At 35.7% G+C, this 16,046-nt stretch overlaps 1 protein-coding gene across 20 annotated transcripts in view; it reads left to right on the top strand.

Moving 5' to 3' along the window:
- Heph (polypyrimidine tract-binding protein 1 heph) overlaps nucleotides 1-16,046 on the top strand; it is a 394,763-nt gene that overhangs the window by 287,644 nt on the left and 91,073 nt on the right. For 19 of the 20 annotated variants that reach the window (XM_072902193.1, XM_072902196.1, XM_072902188.1 and 16 more), the window contains one exon: nucleotides 14,363-14,512. In XM_072902193.1, coding sequence (XP_072758294.1) covers nucleotides 14,363-14,512 — 150 coding nt within the window. Of the gene's footprint in view, nucleotides 1-7,043; nucleotides 7,251-14,362; nucleotides 14,513-16,046 lie in introns of those variants that run through there. The other variant, XM_072902199.1, reaches the window with a different exon arrangement.

The following is a 16,046-nucleotide window of genomic DNA, read 5'->3' as shown; positions in this document are numbered from 1 at the left end:
CCATCGGTTCCCTCTGCCGATATGAAATGCGAAACTTAGCTTATATAATATATGTTGATTTTAGAAAGTGAGTTTCTATTGATGTGTCTTTCACAACGGATAACCAATCGCGTGTTAACTGGAAGTTACGGCTGTCTTATCAGCTGTGAAAGTTCGGGAACAGAGCGATTCGATGAATTCAATTATTCGATTCCGTTCAATTTCGAAACTTGATCATATTTCTCTCGCGAGAGAGAGATTCTTAAATCTGTCAATTTAATTATTATGAACGTACGATCATCTGCTATGCAGTCAAAATTGGCCCCTATATGATATGTAGATTCGTTCGAATCCGCGTATTATTCATCCGAGATTGCGGCGCTCGGGGAAAATGCATTGAGCTCCGATCAATTATTCACAAAACTTCAATTCGGTTTAAGACGACGCTCCGACGATTAGCGCATTTACGTTTCGCACACGTTGATCGATCGATCCACAAGAGGGCCGCAAGATTGATTTCTCGTTAAACTTTAATCCGATCGCGATCGCAGATTCGATAATACAATCCGTGTTTAAATTCGTCTCTCTCGATTCGTGCATCATTTATCACTTCGAATACCGAAGAAACGCAGAAGAGAGGGTAGTACTCGCGTAAAACCAATCTTTCCGCGATTCGATTATACTTTTGGTGCGATCTGGCACGCAAAATTCTGCGTTTACATATGCAAACATAATGTCATGGTACTCATCATCAATTCGACTGATGGTGACGCATTAATTATCTTTCAGTTTCATTTTTTTTAAATATTATTTTATTACTGTTCATTTCTCTCTCTCTCTATCTCTTTCTCCCTCATTCCTTCCAAACGAAAAATTAATAACACCCCGGCTTTCTCGCCACTGATTGGATATTTAATATCTAATCGTTATGACACATTTCATTCTGGTTGCAAGAAATTTGTCGCATACATCGGCGGCGCTAAATATGCATTCATTGGCAGCGGACCAACTAGCAAAAATCTCCGGTAACCCGATGTCAGAAGCATCGTTTTTTTCCCTCGTTAATTATTCAGTTGTACATTAAGGTTAAAGGTCGCGGTACAAAAAACTCGAATATGTGTGTATATATATATATATATTTGTTGAAAACATATATAACATACTAAAAAGATTATTTAGACACTTTGCGAAAATAGAATCGCGATTAGAAATATCTTTCACGAGATGTTACACGTTGGTAGTGAGACTAAAAATTCGCTGAACCGTCGCCGAAGGTCTGCCGATAGTAACACGTTTCTGTCGGCAATCGAGCGTGTCGAATCGATGAAAGAAAGGAAATAACGAGCAAACTCTTTGCCGAAAGTAAAGGAGAGAAAGGATGGCTACGGTAATCGGAAGGGAGAAACGAGCGGCGAGATTGCAGGTTGTCGATAGAAGAAGGTTGGATCTCCCTAGAAGAGCCAGGGCGGGTGGTATCGGACCCGGGTTTCGCGAGTGGACGGAGAGACGTAATGCATATTGACGTTTTGCCGATAATTCCCGCGACGTCGCGGCGCTGAGCGTCGAGCGAGAAAACTCCCGACTCTTGCACAAGAGAGGATTTTATACGCGAGATCTGCGGGACGCGACTCCGGGATGAGGGTGGAAAAATGGGGGGAACGAGAGATGCTCCAGATAAAACGAACACTTTGCGTCTCGATTGAAGACTTTGCCAAAAGATTGCACGAATCCTTTCTGCGAGTCTTACATTTCGTTTGTCTTTTTAAATAAAATGATGAAACGGAAAATTTTCTTGTTAAAAATTTCGAGAAATAATTTAGAAGTACTAATTTAAAAAATACATATTATTTCTATATAATTAATATATATTATTATACATACAAATAAGCAAGTTTTAAAAATTTGTCTTTATACATTTATCTGCCCTTTTTTTCTCTTCTCTCTCTTTTCCTTCTTTCTTCTTGTTATATTGAAAATTTATATGAAATTTTTAGAATATTTGATGAATTTTGTAAATAATCTGTGTAAAAATTGGTTGCAAAATTTATATTTTCATAAATGATTTGCTAATATTGGCGATTTAAAATTGCTTCGAAAGCCGATTGCAACTATGAGAATTTTTATTACGCGTGAATAATACTCTATATGCATGTGCGATCGTGCGTCTACGCGCAGCGCAACACAAACTCCTCTTATTTTTGTAGACACGTGTGTTTATTTAACACATACTAACATTTAACAAAATATATCCAACGCGAGTATTCATAAACACCGACGGATCGGGACCGCGTTGATCGCCGTCATCACGCTTGCTTGTTTTCACGTGTCGGTGCGCGAGCGCGATTTCATCCGCGATACATCGGGCTGACAAATTTTTTCTCTAACCACTTTGACGTTCGACGCGACCGTAGAAAATTTCTAACGCTCCTGCTCGAGCGGTATTATTTTTTTGCTTTAATCCGACCGATCGAATTACCGTCCGCTCGTCGCAATTGTCGAAAACGCAAGAGCGGTTTTTGCGCTCCTGTCCGATGTGCAAATTATTCCCCGAATGCAACTTCGTATCGTGTAATCAAGCCGAAAACGGATTACCATTTTGCCTATTTCAAGCTGAAAGCGTCCAATATTATCGATCGTGTTTTCGTAAAAAAAAAAAAAAAAAAAAAAAAAAAAAACTACGCGACACTTTGTCCGAATACTCGGATTAAAATATACACAATGCTAGGCAATTACTGTACATTATTATTTTATGCTGATGTATATTATGATTTTGTGTATAAACAATTTGAGATTTAATTCACTCGAATCTTTCAAATATCTTCAGCCAACAAATAATACAAAATAATTGTATTTGTCCCAAAATTGATTCTAAAAAGCTTATTGTTAAAAATTAATGCGGTAATCGTATAAAATATACCGATAAAACGGATTAAACAAACGATGAGAAAGAATATTTGGTCAGTACGACCAGAGAAAAGTGGATTTGACACGTGACTGTGGCAGAAAAAGAAATTAAAAATAATATTATTTTTACTAAACGCAGAGCGTTCGCGTTTGGTCCTGTGTTTCTAAAAATCATCGGACCGTATTTATTCGGTCGACTCCTCGATCGTTTCGTCAAAACAACCCCTTCATCCGTGCAGCCCTCCGCATATGAAATTCGATCGAATTAATTAATCTGCGATATGGTTGCAGCGGCTGCTGTCACGCTATATATTCGCGTGCGCTTTTTCACGACGGCCTCGTAACCGGTTAATTCCGCGAATTCGTCATACACAGAAAAAGAGAGAAAGAGAGAGAGAGAGAGAGAGAGATCGCTAGTGGGTGCAGAAAATCGAAAGAGCAAAGGGTGCGATGTAAAAAAAAAAGGACAAGTATCCCAGCGAAATCGATACTACGGCTGATATTCATCGGAGTCGAATCCGCACGATGATTGACGACTATCGGTGCTACTACATGTTGCTGGAAGAGAAAGGGCTTTTGTGAGAAATAAACGCGGGAAGGACAGGCGGAAATGGTTATTTGAATAACTATATATGTGGTGGTTGGCCGCGCGACGGGTGCGCGCCAAAGCAAACAGAAAATAACTGATTATGAACGTTAATTAATATCGAGAACGCGGACGTCCGTACATGTTCGCAGAATTGCTCTCATCCTCCTCATCCTTCCTTAACTCCTTCGCTTCAAACTTTTCCGGATTCTCTTTCTTCTCTTTTCTCGCTACATTTTTCCGAGCGTAGCTTTTCACTGCGCTGTTTTACCGCATTTCCTTCAGATTCGTTTCTCTTTCCCGTCTTTTTACGTCACGTGATTGGATTTGAGCCGATTTGAGCCAGTTAGTTGATTCCTTTGTCTTTCTTTTTATTATCTTTTTTTCTCTCTCATATCCAATTGGATAAATCAAAGATTTTTCTTCTCACGATATCCTTCTGTCAATCTTGTGGAAAATTTGCGTTACTAATATCAAGAATAATGATAATAATACCAGGGATGAACGTTGTTACTTTATCATCCACACAATTTTTCTATCTCACACATGTAACGCGTTTTTCTTGATCGCCGGGAAAATGACTTTAGTTCTCATGCCTGAAGCTCAATTCGTGCGCTAATTAATATATACGATGATGAGAAAAAGGGAATCGATCGCTGATTCCAACGGTTTAAATTATGCATATTGAAATAAATTTTGGATTACTCGCTTTCATGAATTTTCAATCGCCGCATATTAAATCGAGGGAAGAAATAAAAATAAAAATTATTACTTTTTATATTTTATATTCACTGCGTATTCGAAGCTAAATGTGATTCTTGTCGATTCATCTCTCTATATGTATATTGTGTATTATATATTGTGTGTATGTGCATTCCATAAAATATTGTCATTATATAGGTACATATAAAGTCCATAAATAATCTATTGTATAATAAAACGTAATACAGAAAGCTAGAAAAAAAATTGCAAAAATACGTATGAGTAGTAATTAATAAGATAGTTAGATACTCTTTGCGAATAACGAAAGATTCTCAGTAAAAGGGACTTGTAAACTTTTTATAAGAAATGATTCGATTACGCGAGTTCGTCAAAGAATCCGTGATTAAAGTTTGACGGCGAAGCATCCAAAACGATGGAAGCAAGCCGACGTTATAAAGAATTCGTCGCCAGAATCTACGTAGGGATGCACAAAGGCTCGACAACCCGGTACGCGAATACATCCTATTGTGGAGCGAGCGGGTCAGCGGTGATGACGGTGGTGGTGAGAGGGAAGAGGACGGGGACTCTCTTCCTTTCTGCATCACTCTCGAATGCACTCGGGTGCATCTGTCGCGAGCTTGAGCGCTTATCTCGGAACTCCGTAGACTCCCGGAGCTCTCGGATGGCTTTCCCGAAGAAAGGACTCCTTCCGAAAGGTTTTCCTCCCGAAGCGAGGGTCGGAGGGCACGGGATTGAAAACGGGACGGCGGAGCGAAATAGTGGTCGGGGTAGGATGTCGAGAAGAGAAGGGTTGTGGGGAGGGATGGAGGAGGATGGAGGAGGATGGGGGGCTACTTGGATTTCTAATGGAGATGTGACTACCGCCGCCGCCTGTTGCGTCGTCGTGGCACGTGCCACCGAATCTAAATGCGCTTGTACCCTCCATTAGACGACGATGCTCGTATCAGTGTAACTCGCGCGAGAACATTACGACATTGTAGTGACACAATAATTTGTAATTTAAACTTGTAAGCTGTGAAAAATTCTTTTGTTAGCTTTTTTTGCTTTCAAACCATTTTTTCACACCAAAATTGCAACTCATTACTTCATTAATTTTATTAGTTTTCTTATAAAACGTGTAAGTGAGATTAAAAATATGTTTAAAATATATAAATATAATTAAATAAAATATTATATAATGAGAGAGAGAGAGAGAGAGAGAGAGAGAGAGAGAGAGAGAGAGAGAGAGAGAGAGAGAGAGAGAGAGAGAGAGAGAGAGAGAGAGAGAGAGAGAAGACGTAATTTGCGAGAAATTCTTTTGTTGGATTCTTTCTTCTAAAAATATTTTTACATCAAAATTGGCAAATGCAAATAATTACGTTGGTTTTCTTATAGAACTTGTTTAGGGTATAATGTGATTAAATAAAATATTTAATCAAAATATGCAGTTGCTAAGAAATATATATATTGTACAATTATATGTTATTTGTTTCATAATAATAATCTGATGGTACGTTTCAATGTTATTAATTATTTTGATTGAGAATTTTAATGATAAAACAAAAACAAAATTTTGCTTCTCCTTTATCGATGTTTAACACAACCTAAATGCATTTTACAAAGCTTCCACCTGAATTTGCGAAACCTAAGCTAACACGCGCATCTCCCCTACCTATCTTCATTTGCATGAAATAGAATTTTTAAACTATCGGCTTTAAAGTTCACTTTCGTTTCAAATCGAATAAGGGCAACTTTGGTCCAAAGCAGGCTACACATTTCATCAATCAGTCTAATTCTAATTAAATTTAATTTATTATTTATTTTTTCTTTTATATTTAAATTAAATATTTTGTATTAAAAATAAATACGAGATGTATCAAAGAAGATGCATACAATTATGTTATTTTTTATATATTAATTAATTTATTTCATTATTCTGTATATGAAATATTTATATAAAATCAGATTGAAAAGTGTGCTCTCATTTTACAAGATATTGCATCTTTTTTGCCTCATAATTTATCCACATTATGAATTTAAAACATTGATTTTTTTTTATGATTCTACTTTAATATTTTTACGTGTAAAATGATTAATTAATACACGTTGAAGCAATTTTATTTAGAACAACGAAAGTGAGCTTTATAATTTTTAAACAACTTTAAAAAAAAATATAATTTAATTAAATTTTAAATTCATAAAAAATTTACTGCCATACAACAATAGCTTCCTCTACATATTATAATTTAATCTAACTAACTGAATAGTATAGTACATCGTATATCTGTACTTTAGATGTTTTGAAGAATGAAATCAATATATTAAGCAAAAATATAGTAATCAACGCACAGATTATTTTTCTTTTATTTATAAAATAATTAATATTAGATCATATTTATATAAGAAAAAAATAATTACTATTTAAAAATTACGAATAAAATCATGAATACACAAGATAGATATCTAAATTAATATTAAAAAACAAAAAAATATATTAAGATTTTTATGAAATATCGCAATTGTTACAATCTTTCTTCCTCAATCAATCGATGCAGCACTCTTTTTACGTTTAGTTAAAAATGCACTAAATCCGATACAATTATATTTGATTTGATTTATTCACTAATGAGCGATTCACATCTTGTTTACTGACGCACGCGGCTCTCGCGGCGGCGATAGCGACGCGCGTCGCTGCGAGCCGAGGTTCGCCGAGTCGCGGCGGAATCGGCCGAGCGTCAATGTGACATCGACCGGGTCGCAACACGTTGTTCCGTAGACACGTTCGCGCGCGGCGGACGCGGCGCGTCGCGTCGGCGGCGGCGGTAACAGCGACCTTTTGGTTATGTTTCGGTTTATTAACAAGAATCTCGCGGTCGGGCATGTGTAAATGGCGGAGGTGGGTCGCAACATTGAGGTCGGCATCGTCGAGCAGCCGGTGCCGCGTACATCGTTTGACGTTTATCGCGAGTCTCACCACCTGCTGGCGCTCGGGGGATCCATAGGCATGCGCAGCAGCCTCAAGCACGAAACGTGGGGCAGGAGAGGCTCTCATCTGAGAATGTGCGTGGACTTTCTTGGCGTAAGTTTATTCTCTTTCGCTCTTGTAATTTATTTACGCAAACTGTTTCTTTTTTCTTTTTTTTTTTTTTTCGTTGCACATTTCGAGAGACTTTTATTCCGTCCGCCATATTCGTCCTTTCGCGTGACGCGCTTGAAACTATTCGGATTATATAGGCGATGCTAAACATGACGGGCACGTGAGATTGATATTTGAATCCTGTATCACACACACATACACACATGAGATGATTTTGACGAACAGCTTATTCGCTTCCTGATATTTGCGCTTGGCATTATTTTTGCGTTCTTCCTTTATAATCGTTCGTTTAACATTTATCGAAATTTTCCACGTCGAAAATAATTAAACGTGAAGTTGCCCCTCTCCTTCGCTACTTTTGCTTCATGATACGTCATATGCGGGTTGCGCTTTTAAATAATAGCTTTTGCATTTCATCTTGAATACTCTCATGCAAGGGATATAAACTATATTTATTTAAACAAGAAAATAGTCGACACCCACAATAACATTGTTTCTCACTCAAAATAACACGAGATGCGCGTATGGTGGAAAAATATTTCACGATAGCTTGCTCGCAAAATATATCAATATATATGTATATCTAACATTTTTCTAACGGAAATCATATTACGCATTGGAAAAAAATAAATTTAAAACAGAAGAGAATAGAAAAACATTTGATTGTTCGGTCTCGAGAGATTACCTCGAATTCGAGGTCGTCGTCGATTTTACTCTAGCTTTTCCTCCCCCTCTTATAAATTACGATCGATTGAGGTCGAAGGTTTAGAGGGTACACGACTACTGCGTAACATTTATCTTCGTGCAAAAGCAAGAAGAACGTGCGTGGATCGTGCTTTTCCCCCTGGTTTTTCTCTCATTTTGGGAAATGCCTTTAGGGCGAGCAAATGAGGCGAATGCATCCGGCCGCCTGTTACGGAATCTAAATCACGTTTTTCCCCGCCTGCCCTTTTACCCTACGTCATTTGACTGCTTTCTTATATCGAGTATCTGCAATGTGGTCCTTGATGATTAATGTTGTGTTGAAATGTATTCTTCGGGGTGATATATAAAATTACGATCAAAATCGTTATTTACGTACATTTCTTTGAATCACGGTGCTTTTTTATTAGCTTAGTTGTTCACAAAGTTAAAATAATCGTATACCTTTATTTTTCCGTTTTACCTTAAACAGATGCTCGATATACCGAGATTCGTATTCTTAGCGTCTTTAGATTGTTTTATATCGGACACAATTTCTATTGTAGTCTCGAGTACGTACAAATAATTGAAACTTAATGCGTCGTTTATCTTATATGCTCGAGGTAAAGCGCACGCGAATTATTAATACAATAACACAGAGCGCCGCATAAACAATAAACAATACATAAGTAGAGCAACGTTACAGCTGTCACAACCTTGAGATCAAAGTGAGCAGAGCTTAGTGCGAGCGAAATTGATCGCATATTATATGCAACTGTATTACGTGCATAGGTTGCATTATACTTACTCAAGGCAAAGTTCAGTAAAGTTCTCGAGATTATGTGCGTCTCTTGCAATACAAGTACAGTGAACAACGTTGCGATATTTTTTACCGCATATTTATTATTCATTTATATTTATTATCGCGAATACAATGTATATATATATATATCTTATTGTATACAATATGTTTAATATACAGCATATATTTTTTTTTTATTTGATCATAACCGTTACGTCGGAATGTATTAATTTATTTTTTAGTCGATTCTATAAAACATTTGAAAGTAAACATAATAAAACATTTAAATTCTTTATAAAAAATCGTGGTTTATGAAAAAATATATAATAATTATTTTATATTGTTGAAAACGTTCGCGCATTACGAGAATCCATTTAGTAACATGAGCTTTCATTATACACCCTCACAATGTAATAACATCGTGATATATCCATCTATTTTATTCTTTCTACATCGCGTGTATGTATCATTAATCTCCATGCAATATTTTTGTGAATATTATTTTTTTTTAAATAAAAAAGTTTAAATAAAATATTTGTTACATATTTTAATGAAATTATTTAGTATATTCTTTGGAAAATTTCGAATTTTTATTTTAATATTCAAATATCCTTGCGCTCTATAATTATTATATTACTTATGGATTTGATTGGATTATTCGATATCGTGGAAAAATTGATAACAAATGTCAAGAGGTATGAATTAACGATACTCGCGAGAGATCGAAACATTTATTCGACGTTTTCCGTAAACTACCGTGCTTAACGATCGTCATGACTACATAATAGACAGCATCCGTTACAGACAAGTTGCTCTCATTTACAGATATTTTTAAAGCGTCGTTTAACAGCAGCGGCGCCGTAAAGGTTATCGGCCTGTTAACTTCACTTTTACACGCTTACCTTTCGACGTTTATAGAACACGCAGGCACGAGAGTTACGATCACGTGTTTATCGTTCGCGTAAGACTTCCTACCGGCGCTTTACGCCGGATAATATGGCTTTACAGATGTAACTGCGTGTGATACGCTACGGCAAATTTACAATTACACCTGCGGCTTTCTGTTTTACGACATTTTGGATATGCGTATCTCGTATAAACTTTATTACGAGCTATACATACAAGACATTGAGATAATTATGAAATCGCGGCATCGTAATTTGTTTAAACGAGACATATTTATCCGACTTTTATACTCTATTGAAAAAAATTAATTTATTATTTAAATAATAAGACAAGAAAGTAACATTACTGTGGAAATATTATTCAAAATTAGGCATTTCCGAATTATCATTTTATATGAAAGCCGTTTAAATCAATTAGCATTCTTTTTTCTATTTTTCTTTTCGTCAAAATTGCCATTGGAAATTTTTATTACATACATTCATAATGATAGCACGTGTGTAACGTCAGGAAATAAATGACCTCGTGTCAGACAAGAAATCACGCTATCGCGACCATGCAGCGGCGCGTTTGCCAATAAATCAGATCACGGGATCATGTTCGACTTTTGGCGTCGTTGTGACGCACGAGGCTCGCATGGCCTATTTCCTAAGAGCGATTTTCCACGAATTACCTCCATTATGTCCAATTATCGGCTACAGTGAAGAAGGTTGATCGATAAGACCTCTCCGAGATCGAGGATACGCTTTAAACGAGAAGGGGAGATCGGAGAGTAATTCTCCGCTTATCGGTCAATATATGTATATAGAATAAAAAAATGTAGATTTTTTTTTGAAATATTGTCGTTCGATATGTACGATGAATATGTACGATCACGGACTTAGCAACTGGTGGCTCAAGTTTCGCTCCAAAGTGACGTTCTCGATTGTAACCGAGCGTGTAAGAAGGGGTTGAAGAGTCGAGAGCCTGTGTCGGAGTTCTATTCTATATACGTTCAAAGTGAAGAACCCGGAAACACGCTGTCTGGACTGGAAGCGAGGTGAGACGGTAGTGGTTCTCGACGGTGAATGAACGCCACTCGAAGCGAATCTTGTTAGCGCTTCGCGTTCCTTCGCGCGCGGCGAAGAAACACCGAGCAATTAAGATCCTTCTTCCGGGATCGACATCCACTCGTGTCATACCCTCTCCGGACCCTTCTATGAAATTCTTCGCATCATCAGTGAAGTGCCTTGTTTCGCGTTTAGGATCCATTCCTTCGACATTGCGGTTAGCACTCCTCACCTTGACTCACCGCCTATTCTATTATGTTTCTTGTCATTTTCATGTTATAATTGTAAATATGTGTTTATAATTATATATGTATATGAACGTAAGAAATAAAGGAACGAATTTTGCTATATTTGAATTTTTTTTTTATTTTTTTGTTCGACGAAAATTTCAATGAAAGATTAATCAAGAAAAGTGGAAAACTATTGTAAGAAAGAGATAGAGTTTCTTGCGCGCTAAGACATTATTTTTGGCTCGACAATTACAATTTGTCTGATGAATTTTTGAATTTGTTATACATAAGATATGAGACAGGGTGAAAATTTCATGTATAATTTCTTTCTTTATATTCGTTTGAGCATTTAAAGGAAAGTTATACCGTTCTCGCGACTTTGACCTGTTGAGCTAGAAACGTTTTATCGCCTCGTCATGGAATCCGTCTTATTACGGCATACGGCACGCCAACTCGTTTATAATCCGATTTCATTGTTGTAGTCGTCGTCGTCGTCGTCGTATCGCCGTCACGGCAGTTCGTACAAGCGAGATTAAAACGACGCGACGTGGTCGCGTCACGTCACACCGGGAAAATTGAGGTGGACATAAAGGGACGTCGGTGAGAGTTGATTTTTAATTCATTCGCGAGCAGTCGAGGATCACCAGTCTTCCTTTTATACTTTGAGTTAATTATGCTAGCCATCTCCTGGTATTTATGGAAGAGAAGATAAACCATTTAACTCTTATTTGATACTCCCGCCATGTATTTAGACAAATGTGTTTTATAGGTATACCTAAAAATGACCGGATATTTATTCAAGAATATATTCTCTGCTTAATTTGGAGACGATTTTTTTCTTAGAAAAAATATTGAGCAATAAAAAGAAAAGACTTTTTGCAAACTAAAATTTAAAAAATTAACAAAACTACATTTTTCAGTTAACTTTAGATGGAATTTATTTTAATGAATTTTTTTTATTTAAAAAAATATTTTTAAAAAAACATCCGATAGTTTTTTTTCAGATCTTCTAAATATATCGAGAATTCGCAAGTAATTTTCTGCTAATAGATGGATATATTCTAGAAAGTAACGTACATTTATCGTTTCTGTACCGCTTTATATTTCTACTGCATTCGTTATATAACGTTTATTTCGTAAATGTATTTTGAAAATTCATTTGATTCTCATTTATCATACATACATTTTGTCGTTGTGTATTTATATTTTCCACCGTGCTGTAAACTCATTTGCATAATTAACTAATTAACCGATTAATTAAATCAATTATCCGCTAATAATTTATAATCCACGCAGCGTTTTTAATTATCCATCCCTCTTGTACTCTTTTTCCCGCCGCTCTATCTGTATCGATTGACACGCTCAAATAAAAATATCTGTCGTTTTTTTCAAACTCTAAGACGTGAAAGAGGTCAGGGAGGGAGATTAAGGATGGGACGCCTCTGAAATATCCATCTTCCTTAACCCGGTAAGAAGCGCGTTTTCCGATCAGTTAAGCCCGACTAAACCTCAGCGACGTTCCTAAGAGAGCCACGGAACGGCAAGGAGAAAAAACCGAGGAAAACCTCAACGACGAAGCCGATTCAGAGATGAGTTTCAAGGGTTTTTTTCGGAAGTGAGAAAGAGGAGGAAGCGCCAGGTTCTCGACTGAGTTCGACTAGATAGAGACGTGATTGAAAACTCTGCCCCCGGCGGCACGAGAGCTTCGACTTAAGTGTATACACGCGCATACACAAGAATTGAGTGTATATATATATATATATATATATATATATATATCTCAGGCGCGCGCGTTCTTCGACTTTGTCCCACCGCATATGGAATGGAATAATGTATGCGGTCGAGAATTCAATAAAATCCCTCTTCTTTTCTCGCGAAACCAATCAAAACGATCAATTGAAAGTTTCGTCGATTAGTTGTCTTTTTTTAGAATTTATTCTTGGCGAATTAACTTCAGAGGTGGGCACACGCACACATAAAATACCTAGTATTTAAAAAATAAAATATAAAAATATATTTACATAAAAGAGCTATTTTTTATTTATTATAAATTATTATTGTAATAAGATATATTAAAGTTATATAATAATAATTTATATTTGTATAAATTAAATGATTCCATTAATTTTATAATTTTATATCTATGAAATTTATTTATGATAGTTGATTTTACAAATCAGAAATATATTTTAAATATACAATTCTTGTTAGAGAGATTTATTTAGTAATTAGGTAATTAATTGAAATAATTATTTTTCTCATTATACAAGCATAAAATATCTAAAAGAATGTTATGACGAATTATATAAGTTTTATTTACTTCCATTTACCATGTACTTGTGTATCTTTTAAATTTGTGATATTTATAAAATAATTATTCTAATTATTTTCGGAAATTAACATAAATATTAAACAAATTTGATTGTTTTTAAAATAAATGCAAAATTAATCCTCTTTTCTAGTTATTTTCTTTCCTACGTAACATTTGAAATAATATTTGACATAATATAAAAAAGTAATATTTGTGATGATTAATGCAAATTTGAAAATTTTGAAACATTATTTAAAATAAAAATTTTTTTAAGAATTTAATGAATAATTTGAATGTATAATTTTAATTATTACATTTTAAATAAATATATATTTCCTATTTATTTATAATCTATAACATTTTTTACGAAACAAAATTTTCAAATATTTTATTTAAATAAAACTGTAAGTGTGATTATTTGTGTTTGTATTGGAAATATCCCTATTATTTGAATTTTCCACGCTCTATCAGAATAATATATATATTATATAAAGAATTTTTATAAAATGTGATCAATTGATATTCTTCGTTTAATTGATCGCGTATCGAATATTAGTTTTCAAATGTATACGTGTAATTATTCAGTTTGTACACAATATTTACATCTTAATTTGTTTTGTTAGCGATGACTTTTTTATTCGATCGAATTTTTTATTCCACCTTTATTTCAGTGTTTGTCTTCGACAATACTATTATTGGGCTATCGTTTTGAAAATAGGATGTATTGAATTTGTTGTTAAGAATCTGTATCCACATAGATTTGAGAGATAAACTAGCTAATTTATAATGGTATATGGTTAATTCCGCAATATTTTGACGTAAATAACGTTTTAAATATTCAGAAAATTTTTCGGAAAGAATTTTGAACGGAATGAGATAAGAATAATAATTACATGTAATAAATATATAAATGGAAATTATTAAACTTACAATTAGTCACATTTGAGTTTGCTGTATCGTGTTGCATATCGAATTAGATTCTAACATTTTTTCTTATTTATGAGACTATTTGTATCTTTTTTCCTTTTTTTTCTATGGCTATATATTTACAGCAAGACATTAAGTTCTCAGCTCGCCTTATCCGACGATTCACGAGGGATTCATTCTTTTTGTTTCAGGTTAAGCTCGACAAGAGTCACAGCGGCAAACCTTCCAGAGTCATTCATATCAGGAACATACCTAACGAGGTGTCAGAGGCAGAAATCATCCATCTGGGCCTGCCCTTCGGCCGCGTCACCAATGTCCTCGTTCTCAAGGGCAAGAATCAAGTAAGTCTAAATTAATTATACAAGATTGTTTATAATTCTTATAAAGGTTTATGAAAATTGTGAATAGGGACGTAAGAGAACAAGCAATTGACACGCATAGTTGATATAAAAAATATTCCGTTTGCGGATTTTACTCTCGTAATTCGAAAATCTTTCAACACGCATTGCGTTGACAACGTCGTTTTGCATACCGTGTTCTCGCTACTGGTCGTCACGCAGGATAGAGATGAGAGGGTGCTCGAGAGTGCGTTTGTGTCACATGCATGAAGCACTTTGCGGCCATCGCAATAGCGGAGACAATCGAATCGTCGATACACGATCGAATCGAGTCGGCGATCGTCCGTTTAAGCATTATTATCCGCGTTATTACTCGCGCTCGGCGCATCGCGACAAGAGATACCCTGATGAAAACGCGAGCCCTCGATATCGTTCTCATCTCTCGATATCCTCAACTCTGACCATTCCGCCCTTTTGATTCGATCCACCAACCTCTCCCAGCAGCTCGGTCTTTATCTCGACGCTCGTTCGTGACGCTACACGCATCACGGAACTATTATTTCGTACGACGAGAGAGAGAGAGAGAGAGAGAGCCGGTCTATCGAATTCTAGTCTCGGTTTATCGAGCAACGTTAGCTCGCCAGAGCTCGTCCCGTTCTCATGTAATCCGTCGTAGATACGCCGTTTAAACGCATTTACGGACTCTCGTTCACCTCGATTGTTAGGGATTTGAAAACCGAAATCCTCCTTTTAGACTTTAAAATATATAGTTTTTCAAATATTATTACCAACTATATATTTATACATATTTTTATTAATTATATATATTTTTTAATGCGTATAAAAAGGGATCTTAAATAAATAAATTATACTTTAGCGTAACTTTTACGTTTTAATTATGGTCTGCTTGGTATCAAAATTTTAATGTTTCTTGCGTATTATTGTCAGATAAGGATCAATTCGGCAAATTTGGAGCAATTTTCCGGTATAACTGTCTGACAAACGGTACGATCGAGTTAGTTTTACGAACGCGATACGAACCGATCCGATCCATTCGCGAGCTCTCGACTGTATACGTCGACGGTATACGTTCAATTACGCGCAAACGAAATTACGTTTATCCGGACACCGTTCTGGCTTGCGTGATCAAAATATCAATTCTCTTTGACGACATTAATTCTGCGCTTGCACGTGCGACAATGCTCGCCAGGAGATTTAACGTCGCTTCATAAAGCTCTGCGTGGTTTTGCGATGTACGCATCGTCGGTAACGACCTCGTATTCAAACAACGTTCATATCGTGACTTTGCGGCCGTATGCGATGCAACTGCGATAAACGCAATAAGTGTTCTTATACAAATACATTCAGATAATCCACCTTGTTATCTATGTACTTGTTATGTATGCTTTTGTTTGTAAATTTTTATGTAAAGTATGTGGATATATTCGGAGATATTATCGATATGAGTGTTCGAGAGAGAAAAAAAAAAAAAAAAAAAAAAACAGGGATGAAAGAATTTTTTTTTTACCTTGCCAAT

Source organism: Anoplolepis gracilipes, chromosome 11 (assembly GCF_047496725.1).
Source record: "Anoplolepis gracilipes chromosome 11, ASM4749672v1, whole genome shotgun sequence".
NCBI lineage: Eukaryota > Metazoa > Arthropoda > Insecta > Hymenoptera > Formicidae > Anoplolepis > Anoplolepis gracilipes.
Note: the sequence above shows the minus strand (reverse complement) of the source record. Positions and strands in the feature narration are given on the sequence as shown.